Below are 23401 nucleotides of genomic sequence, written 5' to 3' on the forward strand. Positions count from 1 at the left end.
TGACATGGACACTTGGCGCCGTTGTACACTTTCCGCTGGAGTTGTACATAGCACACTGCCAGCAGCGATGTCAAGGTAAAGAACAGACGAAAAGCGCCGCTACGCTAAACATCCGTGCTCTTTGGGCCTTAGGGCTTGGGACGGCCCCACTACTCCTCGATCATCCATTCCGTGCTTAATTAATGGTCCCCCCATCAATAATCAATCCTCTTGTGGCTGGATCCGTGGTCCATCTTTGCGTATTACCTACTCCTACTTTCTGCTGCGAAAGCCACCGGCAGCCTAGAATCGTCTGACGGGTGATTGGTAATTAATCACCATACGATTGATTTCAATCGTTGCCTGCGGGCGGAGTTGGTGAGGATGTCGGATATAAAGTACCGGTTTCCTTTCTACTTTTTTTTCCCCTTTTCTGGCCTTGAAGAGTGGATCTGACGCCGACGCACGGGTTACAGGCCAATCATCGATACTCGATCCATCCATTCCTCGGACTTGGAGGCTCGGGGTCCCTTTTAGTTCTAGTAGACCGTGGCATGGATTCGGAATAGATTTTTTTTTTTCGTCCATCCTGCTCTGACATGATTCGGCTGACGCCTGGATTTTTCGATCAAGTTATCCGTCCAAGTGGATTGTGGATTGGTAATCAATCGTAAGATCAAGACAGCTTCTCATACCATCGCGAGTCTAAAGAATTAGAGCCTGACAGAACAGGGAACATGGCCTTACTTTATTGACTTTTCCCCTATGTGATGTCATAGTCGCAACATCCACCATCCACTTCCCACGTGTACATTGGCACCGGAGTAAGTGTATGCCAGTATGGCCTGGCCAGCACTAGAGTACTGCGTATGCACTGTTGCCCATGCACAATGGGATATCGCGATGTGTGCATAAAACCGAGCTATTCAGTGTTCATATTTCGCAACACCAAGGCTGAACTAGATCATCTGACGATCCATGCACATCCCCCGGCGGAATCGGATCCAAAGTCCAACGCCCTCCGACGTCTGAAGAAGAAGGAAAAAAGAAAAGGAAAAAAAAAAAAGAAAGAAAGAAAAGCAGAATGCTACCCATTGCAGTAATTGCGTCGGAAGTCCGGCACTTGCGCGGGCTGAACGCCTCGGACCAATCTCCGAGCTCGCCGGCGCCGGGCTGTCATTCGTGCAGGTCTGCCTTGGATTTTTTTTTTTTTTTTTTTTACTGCTCTTTTCAATGATCTTGGCAATCTAGGAAAACCCGGCACCAAGGACCTCCGTAGACAGACATGGGCATGGGTAGTGGTTCCAATTACATACAAAGTGCTAGTGAAGACCAAGGTCCCTGAGAAGGACCCGGAAGCGACCCCATAATAGGCACTACTAAAGCCTGTAACGGGTGATCCCGCAGGGCAGGATTTCGAAGCGAATTCTCTAGTTTGTTCCCGGTCCGGAACCGGATTTACGGATTACCACCTATGGAGTACCTCCTGTGTCTATCAGGTTTGCAAGCTCCCAGTAACTTTAATGACCCCCTGCAGTTCCGGTTTTGGACTTGCGGTTCCTGGATGCAGGATCTGGATGCGTTGACTATTGAGGTGGTGGGTGATCTTCATTTTATGGATTTGATGGGTGAAGTATATGGTTTTTTACTGGTAGGGTGGTAGGTAGCTTGCTTTCTGTGTCTGATAATTGAGCTTTGTTCTGAGGACTTGAGACTTGTGTGGTTTGCTGGGTTCATCAGGGCCTATCGTTCCCATGTGAGCTCTTGATGTAAGCTCTTGCTGATCGCGAGTAAATCATATGCCTTTGCTAGATCGCATGCTTTCTTGAAATCAAAGCTGCCTATTTTTGTGTGTGATGAATCTCAAACCATACCTGGTGCCTACCTGTCCAAGGCCAAGACTCTTAGGCATCCAGCTCATCTTATACACGTATCTATGGACACGAACACAGCATTCTAAGAATCAACATATGCACCACTATTTTTACCAACCAGGCAGCCGCATACATACTTATCTCTCTACAGGGTTAGCTTCCTCGTCTATACCGTCATTATGCTACTCAGCCTCAACTTCAACCTTATCACTACTCACTGCACATCAAACTGTCATGATTTTACCCCATCGGGTGAAAACGAGTGATGTAGATCCTCATCTTTTTCAACCTCTAGGTTCCGCCCTATTCTCACGTTTTTCCTCTATCGCTCGACGAATGATTTCACTCTGCTGATGCGGGGTACGAGGAGGCCGAGCGGGCCTGGACCCTGTATACGTATAGTTAGGTAAGTGGCTGTAGTAGCTGACAAGTATGCGGCATGAGAATACTCGTATTCAACTTTTGCAGATGATTACGGGCAGGTTTTAACTGAAGCCCAGTACATACCGTTTGCTTTCCTGTCAACAGTTACCATGCTTGCTAGCACGCAGTTGGACGGCGTTGCGCTTGTCGTCGGTGTTAGTGACCCTCCTTTGCCCCCTCTTGATGCCGAAATCTGACAGGAACATGAAACAGTCAGGGCGAGGCATTGGCCAGCAAGCCGCGCTCTCCCTGGCCGAAGCAGGTGCCAGAGTCGTCGTCTTCGCGGACATCAACGAGGAGACGGCCAAAGAATCAGCCGAGCAGAGTAAACAGTACGTCTCGAACAAGGACTACCAAGCCACCTTCTTCAAGGTGAACGTTATAGATGAAAAGCGCGTCCAGGAGATGGTAGATTTCGTGGTTCAAGAATTCGGACGCCTAGATTACTGCGTCAATGGTGCTGGGGTGAGCATCTATCTGTCTATCTGCTCTAGGGCCTTCTTTCCTGAGTGCAGTCTAACCCGAACCGGGTGAAAGATTGACAACGGCGTCCAAACTCCGGTCGCCGACACAGATATCGAGAACTTCGACCGTATCATGAACATCAATGCCAAGGGTATGATGTTGTGTGTGCGTGCTCAGACAGCCGCCATGCGCAAGCAAACCCCCAAGACCTTTCAAGGTCGCAATGGAACCCGAGATATCGGTCGAGGAGCGATTGTGAACATCGCCTCGGCCCATTCTTTCGTGGGCTTGCCGGGAAAGATGTCATACACCATGTCAAAGCATGCCGTTATGGCATTGACCAAGATGGCGGGTATGTTCACATTATGTACCAGTGTATAAGGTCATGTGGTGTGTGATAATCTCGAACATCGGCTGACTCGCTGTTATACGATCACAGGAATGGACCATGCGGCAGAAGGGGTCCGCTATAACGCCGTGTGCCCGTCGTGGGTTCGGACGCCGATGCTGGACATCGAAATAGAGAAGAACCCTGAAGTGCGCGATACGATCAAGGCCATTGTTCCCATTCAACGAGTGGCCGAAGGTGAGGAGGTTTCAGACACCATTGCGTATCTGCTGAGTCCGGCTGCGAGTTATATCACTGGTACGAGTATTGTGATCGACTCGGGCATCACTACCACTGTTCGTCTTTTCTAGAAGATAGCATTAATTTGATATTACTCTACCGCTTTCTCAATGAGGACTAGTATTTGCTCCCTGCGCGGTTTGTTAGGTGCAGAAGACCCAATGGTTCTGGTCATTCATAGACAGCTGGAGTAGGATGCCAATATTGCTGGCATACGGCGTAGACCCAAGGGTCCGGATGTCAAGCTGCAAGCATGACCCATCGAAGGACGATGGAAGATAGAAAAAAGATGCGGAGAAACCTCACACCGCCGATCTCCAGAGTCGACTAGTCCGGACGGGGCCAAGCGCCCTGTCACATGACCGGAGCGGCCACACAGCGACCCAACGGGGCTTAGCGGCAATCAAGCGAGATGGTCCGAGCCCGCATATCGGGAGTGGAAGCACACAACGCCATTTTCAACCCTAACCTTTCCGTTCAACCTCAACGCCCAGCGACGACAGTACCGCCTGCCAGACACCGTCACGTCCAGGTTTTCCTCGCCTCAAATTTCAAGATGACTCACGACTCCGTCTGGTACAGCCGGCCTCGCAAGTAAGGATCCCTATTTCCGTGTGGTTGAGAGGTGGGAAAGTGAAGATGATCGGGTTTGAAGGTGCAAGATGGAAACAGTTGCTAATTGATCGCTTTTTTCTCTAGGTTCGGCAAGGGCTCCCGCTCCTGGTACGATAAATTTTTCCCCCGATGAAATCGTTCGATATGAAATGATGGATTTTATTATTTCGGCATGTGCCGGGTTTGGGAACGGAATAACTGATGAACGATCGATATAGCCGTGTTTGCTCTCACCGCGCCGGTCTCATCCGCAAGTACGGGGTATGGAAGAATCCTGAATCCAGTTTGATCACATCGCAATTGGGATGGTGTATAAATTTTTGGGGAACATATAACTGATCGGGGAATTTTTGATTACAGATGAACATCTGCCGTCAGTGCTTCCGTGAGAAGTCCCAGGACATTGGTTTCAACAAGGTGGGTTTCATCCATTTTACGGCTCCAGCGATCGAATATTGGGCAGCATCAGCAACGGAAAGGGAACACAGAACAGCGCAACGAGCACCATATTCGCCGGACACATGTTGGGCGCAATCACTAACCTAACCACCCTACACAGTACCGGTAAATTAATCGCGATCCAATTCCTATTCACGATGAATCGTTACGTGCTCGGCGCTCGGTTAGAAACCATGCGAACATAATGATGAAAACCGATTTGTACTTCGACGGGACAAGACCAGTTTGGAAGTGAATAGCTCAAACCCAACGTTGGAGGATCAATGAAAATGGGAAATTTTTAGAGCAAGAGGAAAGTTATGCGTGGATGGTCGGTGTTGACAATTTTTTTTAAAAAAGGTGTCATGTCGAAACCTTTGTGTCTTCCAATTCAACTACTACTTGAATTGAAGTGAGGAAATTTCTTTTTAAAATCAATTCACTCCTGGGGTTTAATTCTTTGCTTCCCTTGTCTTCCACCGAGGTTTCCCACTTGCGAGAATGAATTGTGTCGGTCCCGTCTTCCCGGTTTTCAGTCCTGTAGTGCTCGTCCTCGCCCGAACATCTCAACTCGATTGCGCCAGTCTCTGCCTGTCTCGCCCTTCCTGCTGGTCCTCCGGATGTCCCGTCCCGTTACATGCATTCGTTCATCAACTTCGCGGAGATTCTCATATACATGCTCAGCAGTCACATGTAGCAGGACAATTCGCAATTCATACCCTACATTTTATATGTCGGAATTCCATTCAGTGCCCGTGACACCTGCGAAATTCATCCAGTAGATCTTCTATTACATAAATCAAGTAGAACTCAAGATTTGTACATGATCGCCGTCCCGTCCCGATAAACCACCAGTCATATCTAACAGAACCACAGCCCAACATGAACAGGACTAGTCTTTTGCGTCTCGCAATAGATACATAAAACATCGACCCCAAGCTCCAGGTCGGAATGCAAATAGGGAAAAGAAAAAAGAAAAAAGAACGAAGAGTAAAAATAACGAAATATAATAATAGTCTTAACTCCAGCCATGGAACTCCTGACCGCTGAAACAGGGTATGCAGTGAACAAGCAAATCCACCTTACAAAACAAAAAAAGATCATGAAGCCAGTAAATAAGTACGGAGTAGTACCCCATACCCGATGATCGCTGACAACTACTGTGGAGCGCCAGCCAAGGACCGAAGATTGTAAAAAAGAAGATAGGCATCGGCGTTGAGAACGTCGGCCTCGGTCGCTGGGGTAACTTGGTCATCGTTGAAGAGCATCCACTGCTGTATGTTAGTATCAGGGGAATGTAGAATGTGGCGAGATATGATATGATAGGGGACGAACCTGATCGCCTTGACGACAGTAGGCGTAATAATGACCAGCGTCGAGTTTTCCCTTGTGAACGACCGCGGAAGATAGGTCATACAAGTAGCGCGATCTGTCGGTCAGTGGGTGTGGGTTGGTCGTGTACGGGAGCATGTTGATGGACAGTGGGAAATCAATTCTGCCCTCGAGCTTCTCCGAGACCGAAAACGTATGTTCGTAGCGCTATTGATGGGATTAGTATGAATCTAGTGGGTTTGAATACCATAAATAGACACGTACCTTCAACTGCATGCACAGAATTGCCGGCAATTTCTTGATCCGCAGCTGCTTCGTCGCCTTCTGAGGGGTGTCGCCACAAGAAGTGCAGTTGTAGACGCCTGCCATCAGCTTTTCTGGCGAGGTGAAGCTCTCGAGGCATCCAGTCAGCGTGGGTGGGGATGAAGGCCCCGAGCCGCCCATGGCGCGCTTCTTTGCCTGCACCTGGACATCCAGACTCAGGTCCACCATGGGATCTTCAGTGCGCGTGACATTGCCGCATTTGTCGCAGGTAACGCTGCTTCGAAGCTTGCCATAAAATGTCTTGTGGAAGAAGCAAGGGCAGCCCTTCTCGTGGTTCTCCTGATGTCCATCGGTGGTTGCGTGCAGCTTATCGACGAGAAACTGGTAATATTCATGTGCATCTTGCTGGTGATACCCTGCCAGGGCCTGCGCAAAGGAGAGTCAGCTTCACCTCCATGGATCTTGAAAATGAAAATATTGCGATCGCATACCGCACTTCCACGCCATGTTGCCACGAGAAGGTTCAGGGCCGCAAATCCATCCAACTTTTCGGTACTGTTGAAATCGGCAAATGCCTCGGCAACCGCACAGCCTGTGCAATCAGGCGTTTGGCAATCATGATGATGCGGATGGCCATTTCCCAGGAAATAGGTGGTCAGGATTGGATCGTGAAGCAAGGTCTGAAGAATGACATTCATGTAACAAGTCTGGCCCAGGTTATACAAACCCCTGGCACCTGCTTTCGCACAAAGGCGTCTGTTGGCGTTGCTTCTGACGTAAAGTTCATCGGCCGAGCTCTCGCTGAACCGACGTTTTTGAGCAACTAATCCATGTTAGATCGGAAGACACATAAGTGAAAACCCGAATACAAACCTTTGAGCGTGTTTTCTGATGATGACGATCGTAGCCGCTCCAAACCGTGATCATAGATGAGATCTTCACAGCTCTGGCAATACAGCGCACGATTTCTTGATTCCATAACTAGGCGGGAATCAGCCAGAATTCTGGAGTGACGCCAGGGCGAACTTACAAAATGAATGTCCCGTTTTCTCGGTATGCTTTTCCCGACCGCTCGGGTTGCAGGCTTCAGAGCAGGTTAAGCACGTGTACCTGGGTCTCAGAAGACTATAGCTGCGCGAACCAGCAGTATGCTTGGCAATCATCTCCGCCGTGATGGGTTGCGGAGCCAATGCATTGTGAGTCTTGAGGAACGAGTTCTTGAATTGATTCGCAGCGCTTCCAGCATGCGCAAGTTGAGTGGCAAGGTGCTCTTGTGGCCCGTCAGCATGAGGAACAAATCTCAAAAGATATCTGCCACGGTGTTCGCATACCACAGCCAAACTCGGCCTCAGAGAGCAACGTCACCGAAGCGACGCTGGCCATTGTGAGGATGTCGGGTTGATAGGGAACGTGTATAGAACTGAGGTGACCCCGAGCCTAGTTCAGTAGAAGGACGTCGCTGCGCAATGGAATATCAATGTCCCAGCAACCAAGTGGATCATGCGACACGATGTAATCAAGCAGTTGCCAAGGAGGCCCAGCTCTACAGGATGGGGGAAGGAAGATGAAACAAAGCAGTATTCTAAACGAAGAAACAATGGGAATCCATGGATTGAGACACCGTCAAGGACCCTTGATGTATCACACCAGCATTGTGCGTTTCGGACGTCAGCCTCCAGTAAGGATCAATTGGAGGCGTCCAATAGCGGACGGCGTCAGTGAATCGACGACGGACAGTGAAGTTCCAGCTGTGTTCCCGTTGTCGGATCGGGTCCCGAAGGTTACCGCAGATACAGTCAGGGAGGGTCTTGCGGCCTCTCCCTCTCTCGCCTGGTGACTAGACCGGGTCACTAAAGCGAGCAACACTGCGGAGAACACGGATTTGCCCAATAGGAGTCGAGTAACAATAGCCAGAAGAATAGATCTCCGAGTGCAGGCGCTGGGGGGAGGAGGAGCTAGTCTAAAGGATCTTTTTTGCTGGTCGCAAGGGTCGGTCGGCGATAAGAACCCGGGATTGCCATTGATCCGTGCCCACGTGGTCTGCCCTTGGATTGATCACATACACCGAGTCTTTCCACGACAGTCGGGTTGGGGAATGATATAGAGGTCTACGATTGCTCAGTAAGGATTGGAAATTGTATTTATTTCTGGATTTGCCCACTTGTCCCATGGACGGCGATCGATGCCCTCGAGCCCAAGACTAACTAACCTGGAACTACATGCAACACCGGAGTGAAACAAGCGCAACCAGTCCTCTATAGATTGAAATGAAACAATGGTCGCTACAAATTGCATAGCGAATATCCGGTCAATTCAGCCACTGGTTCAAGGCAATACCTGCGACTCTGCATGCTCCGGCCTCTGGTGTCCAACATCGGTTTGGCCGTCACTTCTACAGCCTGAGTCCATTGCAGAGCGGCGCTGAGAGCAGCTCTGACCGCTAATATGCTGGTAGTGCAGGTGGGTTCCTTGAGGCCGAATATCGAGCCTACGAAACCTTGTCCTAGAGTCCGTTTATAATCCCCTTCAAATTATACCTCTGTCCCATCGCATACGCTCATCGCATTCCCCTGCCCCGAGGCAACGCACTGGGACGTGCTCGGTTGGTCCCCCGTGTGGTATAGCGACCGCTACTAGAGCCACGCGTAGACCCCCTTGTGGTTCGCGAAGGAACTGACGATTTGGGCGTTGGTTTCGAGGGGATGGTAGCGGAGGGATGTTCGACAAATGTGGTGTCGGTGGTCCTGGAACGGCATTGTGATGAGCATGAGCAGCACAAATCCAAGCGACAAAGATAAAACTCACAGATACGTTGCTTCATCATCCATTGTAGGTCGGGTTTGTTCCGTCTCGAACTCTTGATGGGTTGTCAATACAGTATAGTCATGGCGGGAGACGTGGTTACGGTACCTTTCTGTGCATCGGCAAGCTTCGCTCTTCGGAAAGATTCAGGAATCGGAGCCTGCAAATGTCTGTTAGCACAAAGTCTTGCCCGATGTTATCACCTGCGTCCGCCGTACCTCGGGAAAATCGACACAAAACGCATTCATGTTCATGCCATACAGGAAGCTGGCAAAGCTTTCGCTGAAGCGCGTCAAGCTCTCATGCATCAACTGCAGGTGCATGAAATTGGCCTCGAGGTCGGCCATGGAGTCCGCGAGTTCTGCAAACTGGGGCTCCAAGGCATTGATAGCCGGTTGGGAATAGCCTGTATTGCCGATACTACTTCCGTAGCCATGGCCTTCGCGGAATGATGAGCGAGAGCTGGGTCGGAGGGGGGTCGTGGGCCTGGAGGACGGGCGTGGGCGCGAGGAAGCCCGGGAAACAGGAGCGTCCATGCTGGCGATGGGTTCAATTCCGAGGTTGGAAAGGTCAAGCACCGTAAGAGGAAGCGCAGGAGTGGAGTCAGGAGGAATCGATCGTTCACCAATATATTGGGGCTCGGAAAGTGGACGAAATCTATCTTTAGAGGGTGTTTGTTGACGGCGGATGATCCCCCGCTTTCGTTTCGCAGGGTTTCTCGGTGGCGCCTCAGGCCCCGAACCCCTGGTTGGCTCCATCTTTGGGTCCCTTCTTTCGCCTTTTTTCTATCGTTTCTTGCCAATTCCCTGCCTCCCGGTCTCTGCCTGGTTTTTCTTGCTCCCCCGCATCCGAGGCCAATTTTTTCAGGGGCCCGATCTCTGTCTCATCTTGTTTCGCCCTTTCTTGCCTAGTCGCACCAGGTAGTACGGAGTACTCGGAGGACGGAGACTAGGATTGAGCCCATTTCTGTCCCTCCCTGTGGTCGCTCATTTTAGCACATGCATGCTGGCTCGTTTCTGCGTCGCCGCCTCGCTCATTCCTCGGCCAACTCTTTTCATTCCACGCCGTTTCAACTGCACCGATTTCGTGGTGCACAGATATCCTTCCCATCGTTTCCAAGGTCAAGCTCCTTAACCTCGTCTTATCCGCCTCGCCGGTCCCTCTCCACTTTTCCATCGTCGTCACCCAACGAACCGAGGAAAGCCTCTTCCTTCTGGACAGTCACGTTCGCCCTCGTCCTACTTTGTGGAGGTACCTGGATACACGATAAATACCGCAATTCCGCGAACAACCCGCCGCTTCCGCCGCACGATCAAGATAACCAGGAATTATCACCCTTCCTTGGAGTAATCGATACTCTTCAAACCATGCCTGCCGAAGCCGCCCCCGGAACTGTAGGCAACCTTACGCCCGAACAGGAGGCCAAGCTGCAAGAGTTTTGGGTGTTGTTGTTGAAGGTTTGCGGTGTCAGCCTGGAGGACGTTGAGCAATCCGGAGATGCTACTCCCACAAGCGCATCGCAGAAGAAAGAACAGCAGCCGCAACAACCCAAGCGGAGGTTCGGACTTTTCGGTGGTGGAAAAAGCAGTGAAGACGACGATGCCGCTAGCGTGAAGTCGGCGAATGGGATCTCATCCGGCCTTGCTTCTATCAACATTACCGATGGGGACGACAAATATGGACAATCTAAGGAATTCCAGCAGGCCCTTGTTGATATGAAGCCCGAAGAAATCCGCGCTACTCTCTGGAACATGGTTAAGCAAGATAACCCGGACACTTTGCTCCTGCGCTTCCTGCGAGCACGAAAGTGGGATGTCAAGAAAGCGCTCATCATGCTGGTCTCTACGATCCGGTGGCGATTGCAGGAGGTCAAAGTGGACGATGATATCATGAAGAACGGTGAACATCTCGCCTTGAAGCAGTCGCAGAGCTCGGATCCCGCGGAGAAGAAAGCTGGCGAGGACTTCCTGCTGCAAATGCGCCTTGGCAAAAGCTTCCTTCACGGCGTCGACAAGCTGGGTCGACCAATCTGTGTCGTCAGGGTGCGCTTGCACAAGCCCTCCGACCAAAGCACAGAGGCCTTGGATCGGTTCACCGTGTATACCATTGAGTCTGCTCGAATGATGCTCGCCCCTCCCGTTGAAACCGCTGTAGGTGTTTTGATTCCATATCTTGACGATCAATGTCTGACCTCTAATAGTGTGTCATCTTTGATATGACCAATTTCTCTCTGTCGAACATGGTATGTCTCTAATTCCCATTAATAATGAGACCATCTCTGACCATTCCACTCTAGGATTATAACCCCGTCAAATTCATGATCAAGTGTTTCGAGGCCAATTACCCCGAGTGTCTCGGAGTGGTGCTCATCCACAAAGCCCCTTGGCTCTTCTCAGGTTTGTGGTTTCCTCATACCTATGGAATGTACCATGTATCTAATAATTGCGCAGGAATCTGGAATATCATCAAGGGCTGGCTTGACCCCGTTGTTGCCGCCAAGATTAACTTCACCAAGAACGTCCAGGATCTGGAGAAATTCATTCCCAAGGACCGCATCATGAAGGAGCTTGACGGTGATGAGGACTGGGAATATAAGTACGTCGAGCCCCAGCCGGGCGAGAACAAGACCATGGAAGACACGACAAAGCGAGATGAGCTTCTCGCAGAAAGGCAGAAGCTCGCCCAAGAAGTCCAAGATGCAACTATTGCGTGGATTTCGGCCAGCCAGAAGAAGGACGATGGAGCCCTGAAGGCTGCTAAAGAGAACAGAAGCGGTCTCATTGAGCGATTGAGAGTTCAATACTGGCAGCTCGACCCTTACATCCGTTCTCGATCGCTATACGACCGCCTGCATATTCTCCAAGGCGATGGCAAGATTGATTTTTATCCTGCCGAGTCGAAATAAACGGTACCCGCGATAATGCTTGCATGAGTTCAAACAAGTTGGATATTTAGATAGTTAGAGTTTTGTTTTGGTCTTCTTCCTTTTTTTTCTTTCTATATAACTCTCGCCGATAGAGAAGTGTCTGTTTTATCTAATGTGAAATATAGCATGTATATAAAGCATCTCATGATGGACAATGTGATGACTCTGGGGAGTTGATTTTTGGTCTCCTTGCTTCATGAATTCCTGGGTTTACCATTGGGGTTACACAAAGCCCTAACCAGACCAACAAGACGTGATTCAGTGGCCATTGAGTTGCAGCCTAGCTACGATGAACTGTTAAAGGGGTATTTTCCATGCTATCTTACATAGTGAGTCTCGAATTTTGGGCTCTAATTCACACCGATAGGGGCTCTTATTTTATTAGAAGGCTAGGGTCGCCATCAAGTGGCACTATTGGTTACCATCTTTCATTACAAGGCTGATCCGCCATCGACAATAAACACCAAGGCGATGCCATAATTTTATTGACCGTTAATTTTAAATGAATGATCGAAGTTCATTTAAGATTGTATTACGGAGCACAGCAGACAAATCCCGGCCATGGCGCCAGATTGCAACATCCGGCCGGTGATAGGACTGCAGTGCGAGGTGCAGTACAATGTGAAGGTATGTACATGGTTCTCGCAAGGAACCCTTACATCTTAGATTTGAGCTCCTCGTGCAAGGCCTTCAGCTTGTCCATGTCCGTGTCCTGCATGGGCCATCCAATTCCCAGGCCTTCCTTCTCGTTGGGCTTGGGGATCTGCGTAACAATTAGTCTTTGCCAGACGTGATACGGGACCGGTGAGGCAATCGAGGTAGTAGCGTGTGCAACATTGGTTTCGCTGCCAATGCGACTTTCGATTCAGGGGTAGGTTCAACTCACCATGTGGAAATGAACCTGGTACAGTAAAAAAGAGAAAATCAGTCAATCATGCCCACGTTACAAGAGGCCGGCGTGGAACTTACGTGGTCAACGACCTGGTGGGCAATGCGGCCGTTGTTCTGCAAGATGTTGAAGTCCTGGGCACCAGAGACCTGGGCCACCTTCTTTGCAACGGGCTAGATGAATAAGAACAACCATCAGTTCTGCTGACTCTCAAAACAACCGGTTGGTTGGTATCAACCCAAACTGCGGGGATGGGAAGGGATTATCGCGGAAACCGGTCGCCCAAGGTCCCCAGATGCTTTGTCACATCCCTATTAAAGGGCATCCCATCTGCGTCCCGGGAAATTTGAACTCTTCCAGCATTTTGCACCTACCAGGATTTCTTTGAGGTCCTCGTCAGGGATGTCGGTAAGTTTTGCGCCGTGGAACTTGGGGATCACGAGCTGTCATCGTTGAAGGTTCGGTGCCATGGTTAGTTTACTTGTTTTTTTTGAGTAGGATGGAACAGACGAAATGGATGATTATGTATGGTGCTCCTGGAAAGTACAGGATGTATACAAGGTCGACTGGTGTTGAGCAGGCGCGTTGTCCATGGGGGTGCAGACAACGGCCGCGTTACCGTGCGGGGAGGTCGAATACTATGATGAACTGAGACTTACGGCGTGTCCACGACTGAGAGGCTGGATGTCAAGGAAGGCAAGGACCTTCTCGCTCTCGAAGAGCTTGAAGGAAGGGATATCACCTGTGGTTCATGGATAGGTTAGCTAGCTAGCTACGTCACCCAGGTAAGGTTCAACACGGCGCATGCCTTCACAACGCGACCGTACAGAATCCGAGAAGATTTAGGTGGAGGGGAAGGAACGTACCCTTGATGATCTTGCAGAAGACACAAGCAGCGGCAGACATTTTGCGAGATGGTCAATGAAGTCTATACAGTAAGGGAACGAGAACCGCGTAATTCAGCGCCCGAGAGGAGAAATGACCGAATGCGGGGTTCAAGGCGGAAGCGGGCGGCGTGAGGAGCAGAAAAGAAAAAGGAATTGGACGGAGCCGGGATCGAACCCCCGCTGGTTTGAACACGGAAGGGGGATATAAGTCACTTAGAGGACGGACAAGTGAGGATGGCGACAAACTAGCTCAGAACCCATTTCTTGCCTTTTACCAGAGATGGCCGTGGTTTGCGTCAAACATCCTCTGCTCAATCTTTGGATTCTTCTATCGACACAGTCGTCGATTTTATTGTTTTTCTTTTTGCCGGATGCATTCCTGCAGCTGATCCTCTTTTAGTTCTTTTCTTTTTCTGCTTGCTTTTATCCCCGGTAAGGCTTGTTTCTCGAGTCGGGTGCGTGTGCAAAAGTGCGTGGATGCTGTGTCAATAACCTCCACGGCCTCTGCTCACCTCCGCCAACATACTCGGGACACTCCATGCACCACCCCCGACATCACAAGAAGGATGCGAGTCATCCATCCATCCAGCTTCCGTTTCTCCCGTTGGAGCTTGCTGATACTGTCTCCAATCGCTCTATCGATTACTAAATATCAATATGCGGACTTTTGTCCGCTGCAACCCCTCCCTCCTGCCATACTCCATCCATGCAACTAAGGGCATTGGGTCGTCGACTACCAATCCGGAGCCTCCTAATTCCTGACTTCCTCGGTCTTGATTTTACTCCAACCTTTCCCCGCCGGTAGCATCCTTGGTCGAGTCGTGTCTACCGTTGCTTGTCTCTGCTACTCCGTATATCACCTCTTGCCGACGTCGTGCCACGAGCATGCTTTCTACCCCAACACCCAAATAGTTGGAGAAGCGACGCACTCGCTTCGTTCTATAATACCCTGATTCCATTGGCTCTGAATTGACGAGTTGGCCGAACTCTAGAGCCAAGGATTGACCCCACTCAAGCACTTATCTTATCACTTGCTGTAGTATCTCCGCAAAGGCAGGCTTATCTGCAGGCGTCTCCAACAATTGGCTTGTATACATATAGCCCCTTGCCCTGCTCGCTCGTGGACAAGATGACATATACGTTATCTTTCAAGTCTTTGGCTGTACCAGGCACCCGATTGTCTGTCCCACGTACGGCATTTCGATCAGCACGTATCCAACCCTATCGGTCCTTCTCAGCATCCTTGACACGAGCCATGCTCTCGACGGAATTATCCGAGGCACAGGTGTCGGCCCTCAGGGCCAATAAAGATCGCCTTGCAAAGGACCTCCATCACAGCTGTCAGTGGGGTCCTGGGGTTCGCTGGGGAGAGTGAGTAGATCACTTCCTATCTCTCTTCCCTATGATAGATGGATAGCATGTCAGTGTCCTTGATAGTAGACTAATGGATAATACAGGGGGCCTACAGACACAGGCATGCAGCGCTTAGCGCTGTCGGACGAAGACAAGAATGTACGGGATTGGTTTATTGAGACAACAAAGGCATTGAAATGCAATGTCACGGTCGACGAAATGGGCAATATCTTTGCTGTACGGCCTGGACGACGCAAGGATGTGCCTCCGGTGTTCATCGGAAGTCATCTAGACACTCAACCTACTGGCGGTCGATATGACGGCATACTTGGTGTTCTTTCGGGGATTGAGACTTTGAAGGTTATCGACGAGATGGGACTCGAGACAGAGGGTGGTGTTGGTGTTGTAAACTGGACGAAGTGAGAACTCCCTTTGGTCAAGTTAATTGGACAAATGTAACTGACATACGCACAGCGAAGAGGGTGCTCGTTTCCCTATCAGCATGGTTTCTTCCGGCGTATGGGCCGAGTGCATACCCCTTGAACGAGCCCATGGGCTCAAGGAGGTCCCAACCGTGGCATCTCTTCCCACCGCTTCATCCGCTCCGGAGTCGATGAAGACGGCCCTGGAAAAGATCAACTACCTAGGAAGCGTCCCATGCTCCTACAAAGAGACGCCAATGGCAGCGCATTTCGAGTTGCACATCGAGCAGGGACCACACCTTGTATCCGCAGACCAGCGCGTCGGCGTCGTTACAGCTGTGCAAGCATACCGCTGGTACCGAGTCAACATCATCGGCAGGGACACCCACACGGGTACAACGGCGTTTCAGCATCGCGCAGATGCTCTGTATGCCTTCGCGCGCATGATGGTGCGTGCGCGAGAGGTCGCCTCTTCGCACGGATGCCTAGCAAGTGTTGGCATTGTGGAAGCAAAGCCCGGAAGTGTGAATACCGTCCCCGGGCTGGTCAGCTTTACTCTCGACATCCGCGGGCCGGAAACCGACCTGGTTGAAGTTGTCGAGGCGCAGTTGAGAAAGGACTTCGATGCAATCGCGGGGGACGAAGGCAAGGGTATCGGGAAACCTTGCCGTGTGGATTGGACGCTGGACTTCGACTCGCCAGCCGTCAAGTTCCATCCCGACTGCATCGACTGCGTACAGCAGTCGGCGGAGGCTGTGGTGGCTGATGCGCCAGAGCCCAAGTCGCTCGTCCGAACGATCATGAGCGGCGCTGGGCACGATAGTGTCTTCACTTCGAAGAGAGTACCCACTAGTATGATCTTCGTGCCCTGTAAGGACGGTTTGAGCCATCATCCGGAGGAATACTGCTCTGCGGATGACTGCGCTACCGGCACATCAGTCATTCTGCAAGCAGTGATTCGCTATGACCGGAAGAGATTCTCCGACTAAATCATAATTCGAAGTCGGGGATATTCATAAGAATGAATGTATAGAGCATACGGATATCTGGATATCTACGAGAATGGGATCACGTTTGAAATTTTTGGAGTCATAATCATGTCATTGAACCTAGCTACTCCGTGGTATCGAGACAGCAACAATGCATAATCACTTTTTTGATTTTCATCAGGATGCGCAAGGCGCAGCAATTTCTGACCATGTAGGCCTACTCAAGCCACGCCCGCAACACCCACAAGTGCCCTAGGAAGACCAAGCGACATCTCCTTACGAAGGGGGAGCGCCACGGCCACGGCCGAAACCGCCACGGAAGCTAGGGGCGAACTCGCCGGGGGCACCACCCTCCTTGCCCTCCTCGCGGCGGCGGTAGCCACCCTCACGGGGAGCACGGGGACGGCGCTCGCGCTCCTCACCACCCATCATGCCACGGGGGGGAGCGTGAGAACGCTGCTGCTTGATGTGGGTGGCGGGGACAACCTCAGCGGGGAGGTGCAGCCACTCACGGAGGTAGTCAAGACCCTGTCAGGAGAAAAGACACGTTAGCCGACTGAACTCGCGCGAGTTTCGCATCGAGTCGGGATTTCCAGAATCCCCAGAAATAGAACATACCTCGGGGGTGAGGGTGTAGTAGTAGTACTGCCACGAGAACTGGGTCTTGACGAAGCCGCGGGAGTTCAGGGACTGCAAGGCCTTGATCACGTAAAGGTTCTTGGTGTCAATGTCGCCATGCTTGGGAAGGTTGAAGTCCTTCTTGGCCACGAGCACACCCTCTGTTCAAACAGATATTCAGTCAGCGATTGATCCGAATCGGTCTCAGGAGTGAAGCGATGCAGGGTTGATTCGAGGTCCAGCGCAAAGGTGCGTAAGCGAGGGAAGGGTTGTCGATATTCACATACCGCGGAAGAGGTACTCGTGGATCTTCTTGCGGTCGTCCTTAGGGATAAGCCTGGAAAAACATTAGATGACATGGCTTTCGAGAATGCATTGAGGCTAGAAGGGCCCAACTTACATTGTTGCGAGTTCCTGGCGCTCTTCGGGGAATCGCTCAAACAACGCGCGAAGAGTAATGGTTTAAATGATGGATATAGTCGAGTGGAGCTGCGCTTGGAGTGAAAAGTAGTGCGGTTAGTGCGGTTCTTCCTAATCCGGAAGGCGGCTAGGGCTTGGGCCCTGCAAGAAGCGCTAGTCCTGATGGGATAAGATTCCATTTCAGGTCCGACGCGGCAGAACTATCTCCATCTGGTTAGCTCGCATTCTCAGCCTCTTTGTGCCTGAGGCTGCAGTCGTACCTTAGTAATCCGCGTCCTTATCGTCGACTCCGCAATCTTGCAGTCACTTGCGCTTCATCTCAGCCGATTGTCACCTCCGTGATCTCCAACACCCTATCTTAACAGAATATCAGACGCGAGTAGTCGGAGACTACTCTCATCGAAAATGGCACCCTCTAACATCAACATTCTTCTCACGTCCTTCCCTGGACTGTCTCTCCCCTCGACCCTCTCCTTCTCGCTCACCTCCACCTCTACCATCGCCGATCTCGCCGACAAGATCTCTTCATATATCCCGACATCCGTCCCGTTCCAATCCCTTGTCTTGACGACCACCAGCAACAAACAACTCGACCCCTTCTCACAGAGCCTCGTCTCTACTCTACTTGCCTCAAATGGCGAACCCAGTACGACATCGAACCTCCTACCTCTCCGCCTCTCAGTCCCGCTATGCGGTGGTAAGGGTGGTTTCGGCTCCCAGCTCCGTGCAGCTGGAGGGCGCATGTCCAGTAAGCGAAAGCGCAACCAAGGCGACGACAACGGATCCAGCCGAAACCTCGATGGCCGACGTCTCCGCACCGTCAACGAAGCCAAAGCGCTGGCCGAATACCTCGCTGTCAAGCCGGAGATGGATCGCAAGGAGAAAGAGGAGCGTCGACGTCGCTGGCAGTCGGTCGTGGACATGGCCGAGAAGCGCCAGGAGGAACTGAAGAACGGGGGCGGCAAACAGAAAGTCGACGGTCAGTGGATGGAGGACAAGGAGGAGATGAACGAGAAGGCCAGAGACGCCGTGTTGCTCGCTATGAAGAATGGGGACTGGTCGGACAACCTGCGCGATACGATCTTGGGCGGCTCTAGCACGAGCGCCAGCGCCAGCGAAGGCAGTGGTCAGGAAACACCTAGTGGCTCGGACGAGGAGAGTGATGAGGACATGGATGCGAATGGCGCTCCAGGGCCGTCTGAGCCTGCTCAGAAAGCCGCAGCTCCTCGCAAGTTCATTGGGTTCGATGATGACGACGAGTTTATGAGTGATTCTGAAGAGGAGGAAGATCAGCCCGAGGACTCCAAGGGCAAGGGAAAAGCAAAGGCCTAAGCTAGGGGCGAGACGGATATTTGTGCCTTCTCTTTCTAATGTTCGTTTCTTTCCTTGTGATCTTTGTATTTATTTTCTTCGGCGTTCCGCGAGCAGGGTCAGGATGCCGAGTCCACAAAACGGCGAGTCAATTGTATAGCATAGTAATATCCATCATATTTTTACAAGTCCATGCTGTTGACTACATATAAATCAAATAACCCTGTTTGATTCAAGTACGGAGTAGAATGACATGGTTTGCCACAGCAACTTTTTCCGGGGATCGGCGCCGACCACCGAATGTTATCAGCGCTATCGATTACCTTCGTCTCCGTCGCATTCTTTTTTCGCTCCGTCCTTCCAACTTCCTCCACAACTACCTCGTCATGACATCCTGCCTGGGACGAACTGTCCCTAAATCTTGGCGGTCAATCCAAATCGGTCGCCAACTACCCCGTCTACCTCGACCGCTTCCCCAAAGACTTCCATCTCGGAGCTTTTCTTCACGGCCGCAAAGCTTCCCCAAGCTCAGCTTCCACCCTCTGCCATTCAAACAACAACGCTTATTCTCCTCAACCGCCCCTTCGCATACGAATCCGTCGATCCGTACGGAAGATATTCTTCCCATTTGTTGCCCAGGATGCGGAGCTTATTCGCAAACTGTCGAGCCTGAAGAGGCTGGATACTACGGCAAAACCAGAAAGCAGACACGGAAATTTCTCTCGGAGGCAAGAAAAGAGACCAAAGAACCGCAGTCAACGTCGGAGCAATCGAAGGATACAACTATAGAGGGAGGAGAGACAACGGAATCGAATGCGCCGCCGCTCAACGAGGAACTTGTCCCCAAACCAGACCGTGCGTGTAGCCATACTTTTTCCCCTTCACGAGCTGTGAAACTAACACCTGGACTAGAAGATATCCTTGTTGAACCCGTCGCCTCGCCCAAGAGTGAGATTTCAGAAAAGCCAAACCTCCTCACGCATATCTGCGATAGATGTCATGACCTGTTGCACCATAACAAGGCGGTCCCAGCCGTCTCACCGACGATCTACTCAGTTCGAGAATTCTTGAAAGAGTCCCCGTATAAACATAATCGCATCTACCACGTCATTGACGCCGCGGATTTCCCGATGTCTCTTGTCGACAATATTTACGAGGCGCTTTCCTTGCAGGAGCAGCGCTCCCGAAATCGACGCGCAAGTACGGACAAGTACAGAGGAGGAAGAAAACTGCCAACTATTTCCTTTATCATAACGCGATCCGATTTGTTGGCTCCGACGAAGGAGCAGGTGGACTCGAAAATGGATTACGTGCGCTCTGTTCTCCGCGACGCTTTGAAGCAACAGAGCGACGACTACCGCCTGGGCAATGTACATATGATTAGCGCGCACCGGGGCTGGTGGACCAAGAACGTCAAGGAAGAGATCGCCGAGCATGGCGGTGGCGTCTGGGTTGTTGGGAAAGCCAACGTTGGAAAAAGCAGCTTCATAGAGGCATGCTTTCCCAAGGATGCGAAGACTTTGGAAAAGGTCGCGGAGCTGGTAGAACGTCGCCAGGCAGAGGATTTTGCCCCCAAGGCATCTGACTTTTCGACACTGGATCCCGACAGTCTCCTGCCACCTGCTCCCCGGGAAGACCAATACCCCATCCTTCCAGTTGTGTCATCGCTCCCTGGTACTACCGTTTCGCCCATTCGCATCCCCTTTGGCCGTGGTAGAGGAGAAATGATTGATCTCCCTGGGCTGGAGCGCACTGAAATAGCTAACCATGTCGTCGACTCGCATAAGCGGGACTTGATAATGACCAAGCGGATTAAGCCTCAGCGCCACAGTATCAAGGCCGGACAGTCTTTACTTCTAGGGGGAGGGCTTGTCAGAATCACCGCCGTGAATCCTGACCATGTGGTGATGGCCGCATGTTTTCTTCCGATCGAGGCCCATGTCACCAGGACTGAAAAGGCTATTGAGATGCAGGCACAGCAACGTGCGTACCCCGGAGAAAAAATCGTGGAGGAGAGCAGCGGAAACACTATCGCGTCTGCCGGTGTGTTCGACCTGAAGTGGGACGTGACTCAATCACATCTGCCGATCTCCATTGCCAAAGCAGTGGAGGACAAGGGAATCCAGGCTCCTCGCATGCCATACCGAGTGATGTCAACCGACATCCTGATCGAGGGCTGTGGGTGGGTCGAGCTCACGATTCAGGTACGAGCCAATGCCGGTGGCAACGAGTCTCCAGGGTCCTCGCCCCAAGTCGAGATCTTCAGTCCCAACGGCCAACACATCGGTTCGAGGAGGCCAATCGAATGCTGGCGTTTCACCGCTGAGAAGCAGTCGTCCGACAGGCGCAAAAGAGTATCGCGAGGACGACAGAGCATCGGCAAGACGAAACGCACTCAGTTTTCTTCGTGACTCTAGATCGTCTGATATACAGAACTTGCGGATCTTGAAGGGCTTATATCAACATTTGTATAACATCTTACCTATAGCATAGCGACTGGTGTTTGCTGGACAAAAAAGGGAGTACATATCTAAACTAAAATCTGTATATTACTATTATATCTAGACACTGCTACAAAAGAATCTCCTATCTTGGTGGGTTTACAGAGCATCAATCATTTCCCAGGGTGGACCAGGACGCTAAAGATGAGCACATTATTAGTCGCCCAGCGGGGGTCCTTCTGCTTCTCTCCATCCTCGTACTCTCTTGTTTTATCTTGTTTCATCTCCATCGCCTGCATTCTGCTATTTACATCCTCCTCTCTTTGTTTCTTTCCATTTTCCCTCTAGCTCCTATACTTGACATACATCCAATATGCTCTCCTCGCGGGGAACCAAGAAGGCCGAGTCCCTTCACCGTCCCTGGCGATATGCCGCTGCGCATACCTACGACGCAAAAACCAACACCTCGGGGGTAATCTCCTTGGGAATGGCAGAACATGTATACCAACGACCCCGAATCACCCAATATTCAGTCTCTAATTTGAAGATAGGCCCCAATGCGCTCGGATGTCGCGAACTACATCAACGACAAGGTACTGTCTACAACCTACCGCCAGATACAATCATCCCCTCAATGATCCTCCTCCAGGTGATCTTCACAGAAAACGAGATCGGCTACCGTCCTCGCCCGGACTCGCCCGCCCGTCTTCCCCAGGCCGTGGCGTCACATCTCAACTCCCTTCTGAAGCCTATGCTCCCCATCGACCCCGAGCACGTCGTCACTGCCAGCGGTCTGACGGCCATCGGAAGCATGTTGGCTTTCACCTTGGCCGAGGAGTCTGACGGGATTCTCGTCGCTCGGCCTGTGTATGGTCGATTCGAACTGGACTACGGCGTCGAAGCCGGCGTCCAGATCGTGTATGCGGACACCGAGGCCGAGGAGTCATTCACGCCGGGAGTCGTCGAGAAGTATGAGGCGGCGCTTCAGGATGCTGCGAGGAAGGGCATCACAGTTCGTGCGGTTCTGCTGGTGAACCCGCATAATCCTGTCGGTACGTGAGATCTTAGTTGACGGCTTCTGATCTGTTGCACTGGGCCTTCCTGCTGATGCAACTGTTGCTGACTGGTCCTGACAGGTCGCTGCTATCCCGAAGACACTCTTAGAGAGATCCTTCGCTTCTGTAGCAAACATCGCCTGCACGTCATCAGTGACGAGGTCTACGCCTCGTGTGTTTTCGATTCCGGAGATCCCTCCGCGGTCCCGTTTACTTCGATTTTGTCCCTCGATTTGAAAGGACTAATCGATCCCAATCTGGTACATGTGCTATGGGGCTTCAGCAAGGTGAGGAAGATCATGGGCTGCTTTCCCACTCATTGATCTAGTAACCCCCCATATGTCTAGCATTTACCATCACCAAGTGACAAAAGTACTACCTATCCAAACTAACAGCCCATACCACAGGACTTCGCAGCAGGAGGCCTCCACCTTGGTTTCTTAATCACCCGAAACGAGCAACTTCGCGAGGCATGCAAGGTCATCGTGTGAGGTCTTCCCTCCACATCCCCTCTCTTTCTAATTCATCTTAAATCGATCCTCTAACAGTACAGCACAACACGAACAGAAGACTCCACCACCCTTCAACAACCACCAAAGCCATCGGCGCCACCATCCTCGAAGACCAGTCCTTCGTAGCCAAATTCACAGAAAAGTCTACGCGAGACCTCGCGAACACATACCGCATCGTAACCTCCGTTCTGGATCGCGAGGGAATCAACTACGTGAAGGGAGGGTAGGTGCTATCGCTCTTTGCATATTTCTTCTGCCCCCTTCTCTAAACTATTTTTTTCGGCTCTTATTTCTTTATATATTCGATCTAACGGATCCTCTTCTCCAGGAACGCCGGTTTCTTTATCTTCGTGGACCTCTCGCCCTATTTATCCGATGGGCCTGCTTCATCGCAGGGACGGGAGTTCGCGCTGGCTCAGAAGTTCCTCGATGCGGGTGTTTTCTTGCATCCCGGGGAAGAGCATGCGAAGACACCGGGATGGTTTCGGCTTGTGTTCTCACAGGAGGGGGATGTGTTGAGAGAAGGATTGCGGAGGTAAGTGCGAAGACCACTATATATATACTTCGTGGTCATCTTCCCGTGGAATTTCTACGATTTTGAAAATGGATTGCTAACTTAAGGGCTATTTTACATTTCTGGGATGAAGAATGATTGGGGTTCTGAAAGCTTGATGCTAGTATTGTTTGTTTGCATTCGGGTTTAGGCATGGATTTATATACTAGTAAATGTTGTGATTTTATCCCGTCATGAACATCAA

At 51.2% G+C, this 23401-nt stretch overlaps 11 protein-coding genes across 11 annotated transcripts; 7 read left to right on the forward strand and 4 right to left on the reverse strand.

Annotated features, from left to right (window-relative positions):
• Window positions 1-1739: 1739 nt before the first annotated feature.
• Window positions 1740-2557, forward strand: P170DRAFT_138507 (uncharacterized protein). Its single transcript, XM_024842451.1, has 4 exons — window positions 1740-2005; window positions 2149-2259; window positions 2322-2431; window positions 2539-2557. The coding sequence occupies exons 1-3, from the start codon at window positions 1836-1838 to the stop codon at window positions 2323-2325; spliced, it is 285 nt and encodes a 94-aa protein (XP_024705493.1). The 5' UTR covers window positions 1740-1835; the 3' UTR covers window positions 2326-2431; window positions 2539-2557.
• P170DRAFT_138451 (SDR family NAD(P)-dependent oxidoreductase) lies at window positions 2298-3476 on the forward strand. Its single transcript, XM_024842450.1, has 4 exons — window positions 2298-2431; window positions 2490-2741; window positions 2814-3093; window positions 3181-3476. Exons 1-4 carry the CDS (start codon window positions 2387-2389, stop codon window positions 3438-3440), a joined length of 837 nt encoding a protein of 278 aa, XP_024705494.1. The 5' UTR covers window positions 2298-2386; the 3' UTR covers window positions 3441-3476.
• Window positions 3477-5579: 2103 nt separating this feature from the next.
• On the reverse strand, window positions 5580-7401 carry P170DRAFT_445557 (putative ubiquitin C-terminal hydrolase Ubp8; the record flags this gene model as incomplete). Its single annotated transcript, XM_024850723.1, has 7 exons — window positions 5580-5693; window positions 5758-5961; window positions 6019-6444; window positions 6510-6841; window positions 6892-6999; window positions 7049-7288; window positions 7350-7401. 7 exons carry the CDS (start codon window positions 7399-7401, stop codon window positions 5580-5582), a joined length of 1476 nt encoding a protein of 491 aa, XP_024705495.1.
• Window positions 7402-8151: 750 nt separating this feature from the next.
• Window positions 8152-9488, reverse strand: P170DRAFT_435393 (DASH complex subunit DAM1). The gene is made up of 4 exons (XM_024848923.1): window positions 9039-9488; window positions 8929-8980; window positions 8824-8875; window positions 8152-8762 (listed from the first exon to the last, which is right to left on the reverse strand). Exons 1-4 carry the CDS (start codon window positions 9354-9356, stop codon window positions 8576-8578), a joined length of 609 nt encoding a protein of 202 aa, XP_024705496.1. The 5' UTR covers window positions 9357-9488; the 3' UTR covers window positions 8152-8575.
• Window positions 9489-9632: 144 nt separating this feature from the next.
• On the forward strand, window positions 9633-12049 carry P170DRAFT_380656 (CRAL-TRIO domain-containing protein). The gene is made up of 4 exons (XM_024845538.1): window positions 9633-10970; window positions 11021-11062; window positions 11117-11216; window positions 11271-12049. Exons 1-4 carry the CDS (start codon window positions 9819-9821, stop codon window positions 11723-11725), a joined length of 1749 nt encoding a protein of 582 aa, XP_024705497.1. The 5' UTR covers window positions 9633-9818; the 3' UTR covers window positions 11726-12049.
• Window positions 12050-12255: 206 nt separating this feature from the next.
• P170DRAFT_435395 (HIT family protein) lies at window positions 12256-13708 on the reverse strand. Its single transcript, XM_024848924.1, has 6 exons — window positions 13502-13708; window positions 13295-13377; window positions 13010-13078; window positions 12716-12808; window positions 12633-12647; window positions 12256-12509 (listed from the first exon to the last, which is right to left on the reverse strand). The coding sequence occupies exons 1-6, from the start codon at window positions 13539-13541 to the stop codon at window positions 12402-12404; spliced, it is 408 nt and encodes a 135-aa protein (XP_024705498.1). The 5' UTR covers window positions 13542-13708; the 3' UTR covers window positions 12256-12401.
• A 1069-nt stretch (window positions 13709-14777) lies between these two features.
• P170DRAFT_473770 (M20 family metallo-hydrolase) lies at window positions 14778-16286 on the forward strand (the record flags this gene model as incomplete). The annotated part of the gene is made up of 3 exons (XM_024853078.1): window positions 14778-14893; window positions 14980-15294; window positions 15350-16286. 3 exons carry the CDS (start codon window positions 14778-14780, stop codon window positions 16284-16286), a joined length of 1368 nt encoding a protein of 455 aa, XP_024705499.1.
• Window positions 16287-16413: 127 nt separating this feature from the next.
• P170DRAFT_435397 (40S ribosomal protein eS10) lies at window positions 16414-17360 on the reverse strand. Its single transcript, XM_024848925.1, has 4 exons — window positions 17305-17360; window positions 17192-17241; window positions 16905-17065; window positions 16414-16814 (listed from the first exon to the last, which is right to left on the reverse strand). Coding segments are annotated over exons 1-4 (465 nt in total). The 5' UTR covers window positions 17307-17360; the 3' UTR covers window positions 16414-16562.
• Window positions 17361-17641: 281 nt separating this feature from the next.
• P170DRAFT_435398 (telomere maintenance SDE2 family protein) lies at window positions 17642-18827 on the forward strand. Its single transcript, XM_024848926.1, has one exon. The coding sequence runs from the start codon at window positions 17730-17732 to the stop codon at window positions 18654-18656; it is 927 nt and encodes a 308-aa protein (XP_024705501.1). The 5' UTR covers window positions 17642-17729; the 3' UTR covers window positions 18657-18827.
• A 171-nt stretch (window positions 18828-18998) lies between these two features.
• Window positions 18999-21222, forward strand: P170DRAFT_405053 (uncharacterized protein). The gene is made up of 2 exons (XM_024846565.1): window positions 18999-19490; window positions 19548-21222. Exons 1-2 carry the CDS (start codon window positions 19022-19024, stop codon window positions 21044-21046), a joined length of 1968 nt encoding a protein of 655 aa, XP_024705502.1. The 5' UTR covers window positions 18999-19021; the 3' UTR covers window positions 21047-21222.
• A 123-nt stretch (window positions 21223-21345) lies between these two features.
• Window positions 21346-23390, forward strand: P170DRAFT_508418 (1-aminocyclopropane-1-carboxylate synthase). The gene is made up of 8 exons (XM_024854570.1): window positions 21346-21575; window positions 21628-21669; window positions 21726-22128; window positions 22213-22418; window positions 22539-22618; window positions 22699-22866; window positions 22972-23178; window positions 23291-23390. Exons 1-8 carry the CDS (start codon window positions 21450-21452, stop codon window positions 23313-23315), a joined length of 1257 nt encoding a protein of 418 aa, XP_024705503.1. The 5' UTR covers window positions 21346-21449; the 3' UTR covers window positions 23316-23390.
• Window positions 23391-23401: the final 11 nt, after the last annotated feature.

Source organism: Aspergillus steynii (assembly GCF_002849105.1).
Source record: "Aspergillus steynii IBT 23096 chromosome Unknown P170scaffold_3, whole genome shotgun sequence".
Classification (NCBI taxonomy): domain Eukaryota; kingdom Fungi; phylum Ascomycota; class Eurotiomycetes; order Eurotiales; family Aspergillaceae; genus Aspergillus; species Aspergillus steynii.

Excerpts from the sequence above, each read along its gene's own strand:
- P170DRAFT_138507 (XM_024842451.1), top strand. The coding sequence starts at position 1,836 with ATGAATCTCAAACCATACCTGGTGCCTACCTGTCCAAGGCCAAGACTC. Across the intron at positions 2,006-2,148 it reads CATACTTATCTCTCTACAGG|GTTCCGCCCTATTCTCACGT; the intron begins GTTAGCTTCCTC and ends TTCAACCTCTAG.
- P170DRAFT_138451 (XM_024842450.1), top strand. The coding sequence starts at position 2,387 with ATGCTTGCTAGCACGCAGTTGGACGGCGTTGCGCTTGTCGTCGGT. Across the intron at positions 2,432-2,489 it reads GCGTTGCGCTTGTCGTCGGT|TCAGGGCGAGGCATTGGCCA; the intron begins GTTAGTGACCCT and ends AACATGAAACAG. Across the intron at positions 2,742-2,813 it reads ACTGCGTCAATGGTGCTGGG|ATTGACAACGGCGTCCAAAC; the intron begins GTGAGCATCTAT and ends ACCGGGTGAAAG.
- P170DRAFT_435393 (XM_024848923.1), bottom strand. The coding sequence starts at position 9,356 with ATGGACGCTCCTGTTTCCCGGGCTTCCTCGCGCCCACGCCCGTCCTCC. Across the intron at positions 8,981-9,038 it reads TTTGTGTCGATTTTCCCGAG|GCTCCGATTCCTGAATCTTT; the intron begins GTACGGCGGACG and ends AGACATTTGCAG. Across the intron at positions 8,876-8,928 it reads GCTTGCCGATGCACAGAAAG|AGTTCGAGACGGAACAAACC; the intron begins GTACCGTAACCA and ends CAACCCATCAAG.
- P170DRAFT_380656 (XM_024845538.1), top strand. The coding sequence starts at position 9,819 with ATGCATGCTGGCTCGTTTCTGCGTCGCCGCCTCGCTCATTCCTCGGCC. Across the intron at positions 10,971-11,020 it reads CCCCTCCCGTTGAAACCGCT|TGTGTCATCTTTGATATGAC; the intron begins GTAGGTGTTTTG and ends GACCTCTAATAG. Across the intron at positions 11,063-11,116 it reads ATTTCTCTCTGTCGAACATG|GATTATAACCCCGTCAAATT; the intron begins GTATGTCTCTAA and ends ATTCCACTCTAG.
- P170DRAFT_435395 (XM_024848924.1), bottom strand. The coding sequence starts at position 13,541 with ATGTCTGCCGCTGCTTGTGTCTTCTGCAAGATCATCAAGG. Across the intron at positions 13,378-13,501 it reads CTTCTGCAAGATCATCAAGG|GTGATATCCCTTCCTTCAAG; the intron begins GTACGTTCCTTC and ends CATGAACCACAG. Across the intron at positions 13,079-13,294 it reads CTCTCAGTCGTGGACACGCC|CTCGTGATCCCCAAGTTCCA; the intron begins GTAAGTCTCAGT and ends CAACGATGACAG.
- P170DRAFT_435397 (XM_024848925.1), bottom strand. Across the intron at positions 17,066-17,191 it reads CCACGAGTACCTCTTCCGCG|AGGGTGTGCTCGTGGCCAAG; the intron begins GTATGTGAATAT and ends CTGTTTGAACAG. Across the intron at positions 16,815-16,904 it reads ACTACACCCTCACCCCCGAG|GGTCTTGACTACCTCCGTGA; the intron begins GTATGTTCTATT and ends TTCTCCTGACAG.
- P170DRAFT_435398 (XM_024848926.1), top strand. The coding sequence starts at position 17,730 with ATGGCACCCTCTAACATCAACATTCTTCTCACGTCCTTCCCTGGACTG.
- P170DRAFT_405053 (XM_024846565.1), top strand. The coding sequence starts at position 19,022 with ATGACATCCTGCCTGGGACGAACTGTCCCTAAATCTTGGCGGTCAATC. Across the intron at positions 19,491-19,547 it reads ACTTGTCCCCAAACCAGACC|AAGATATCCTTGTTGAACCC; the intron begins GTGCGTGTAGCC and ends CACCTGGACTAG.
- P170DRAFT_508418 (XM_024854570.1), top strand. The coding sequence starts at position 21,450 with ATGCTCTCCTCGCGGGGAACCAAGAAGGCCGAGTCCCTTCACCGTCCC. Across the intron at positions 21,670-21,725 it reads CGAACTACATCAACGACAAG|GTGATCTTCACAGAAAACGA; the intron begins GTACTGTCTACA and ends ATCCTCCTCCAG. Across the intron at positions 22,129-22,212 it reads GAACCCGCATAATCCTGTCG|GTCGCTGCTATCCCGAAGAC; the intron begins GTACGTGAGATC and ends TGGTCCTGACAG.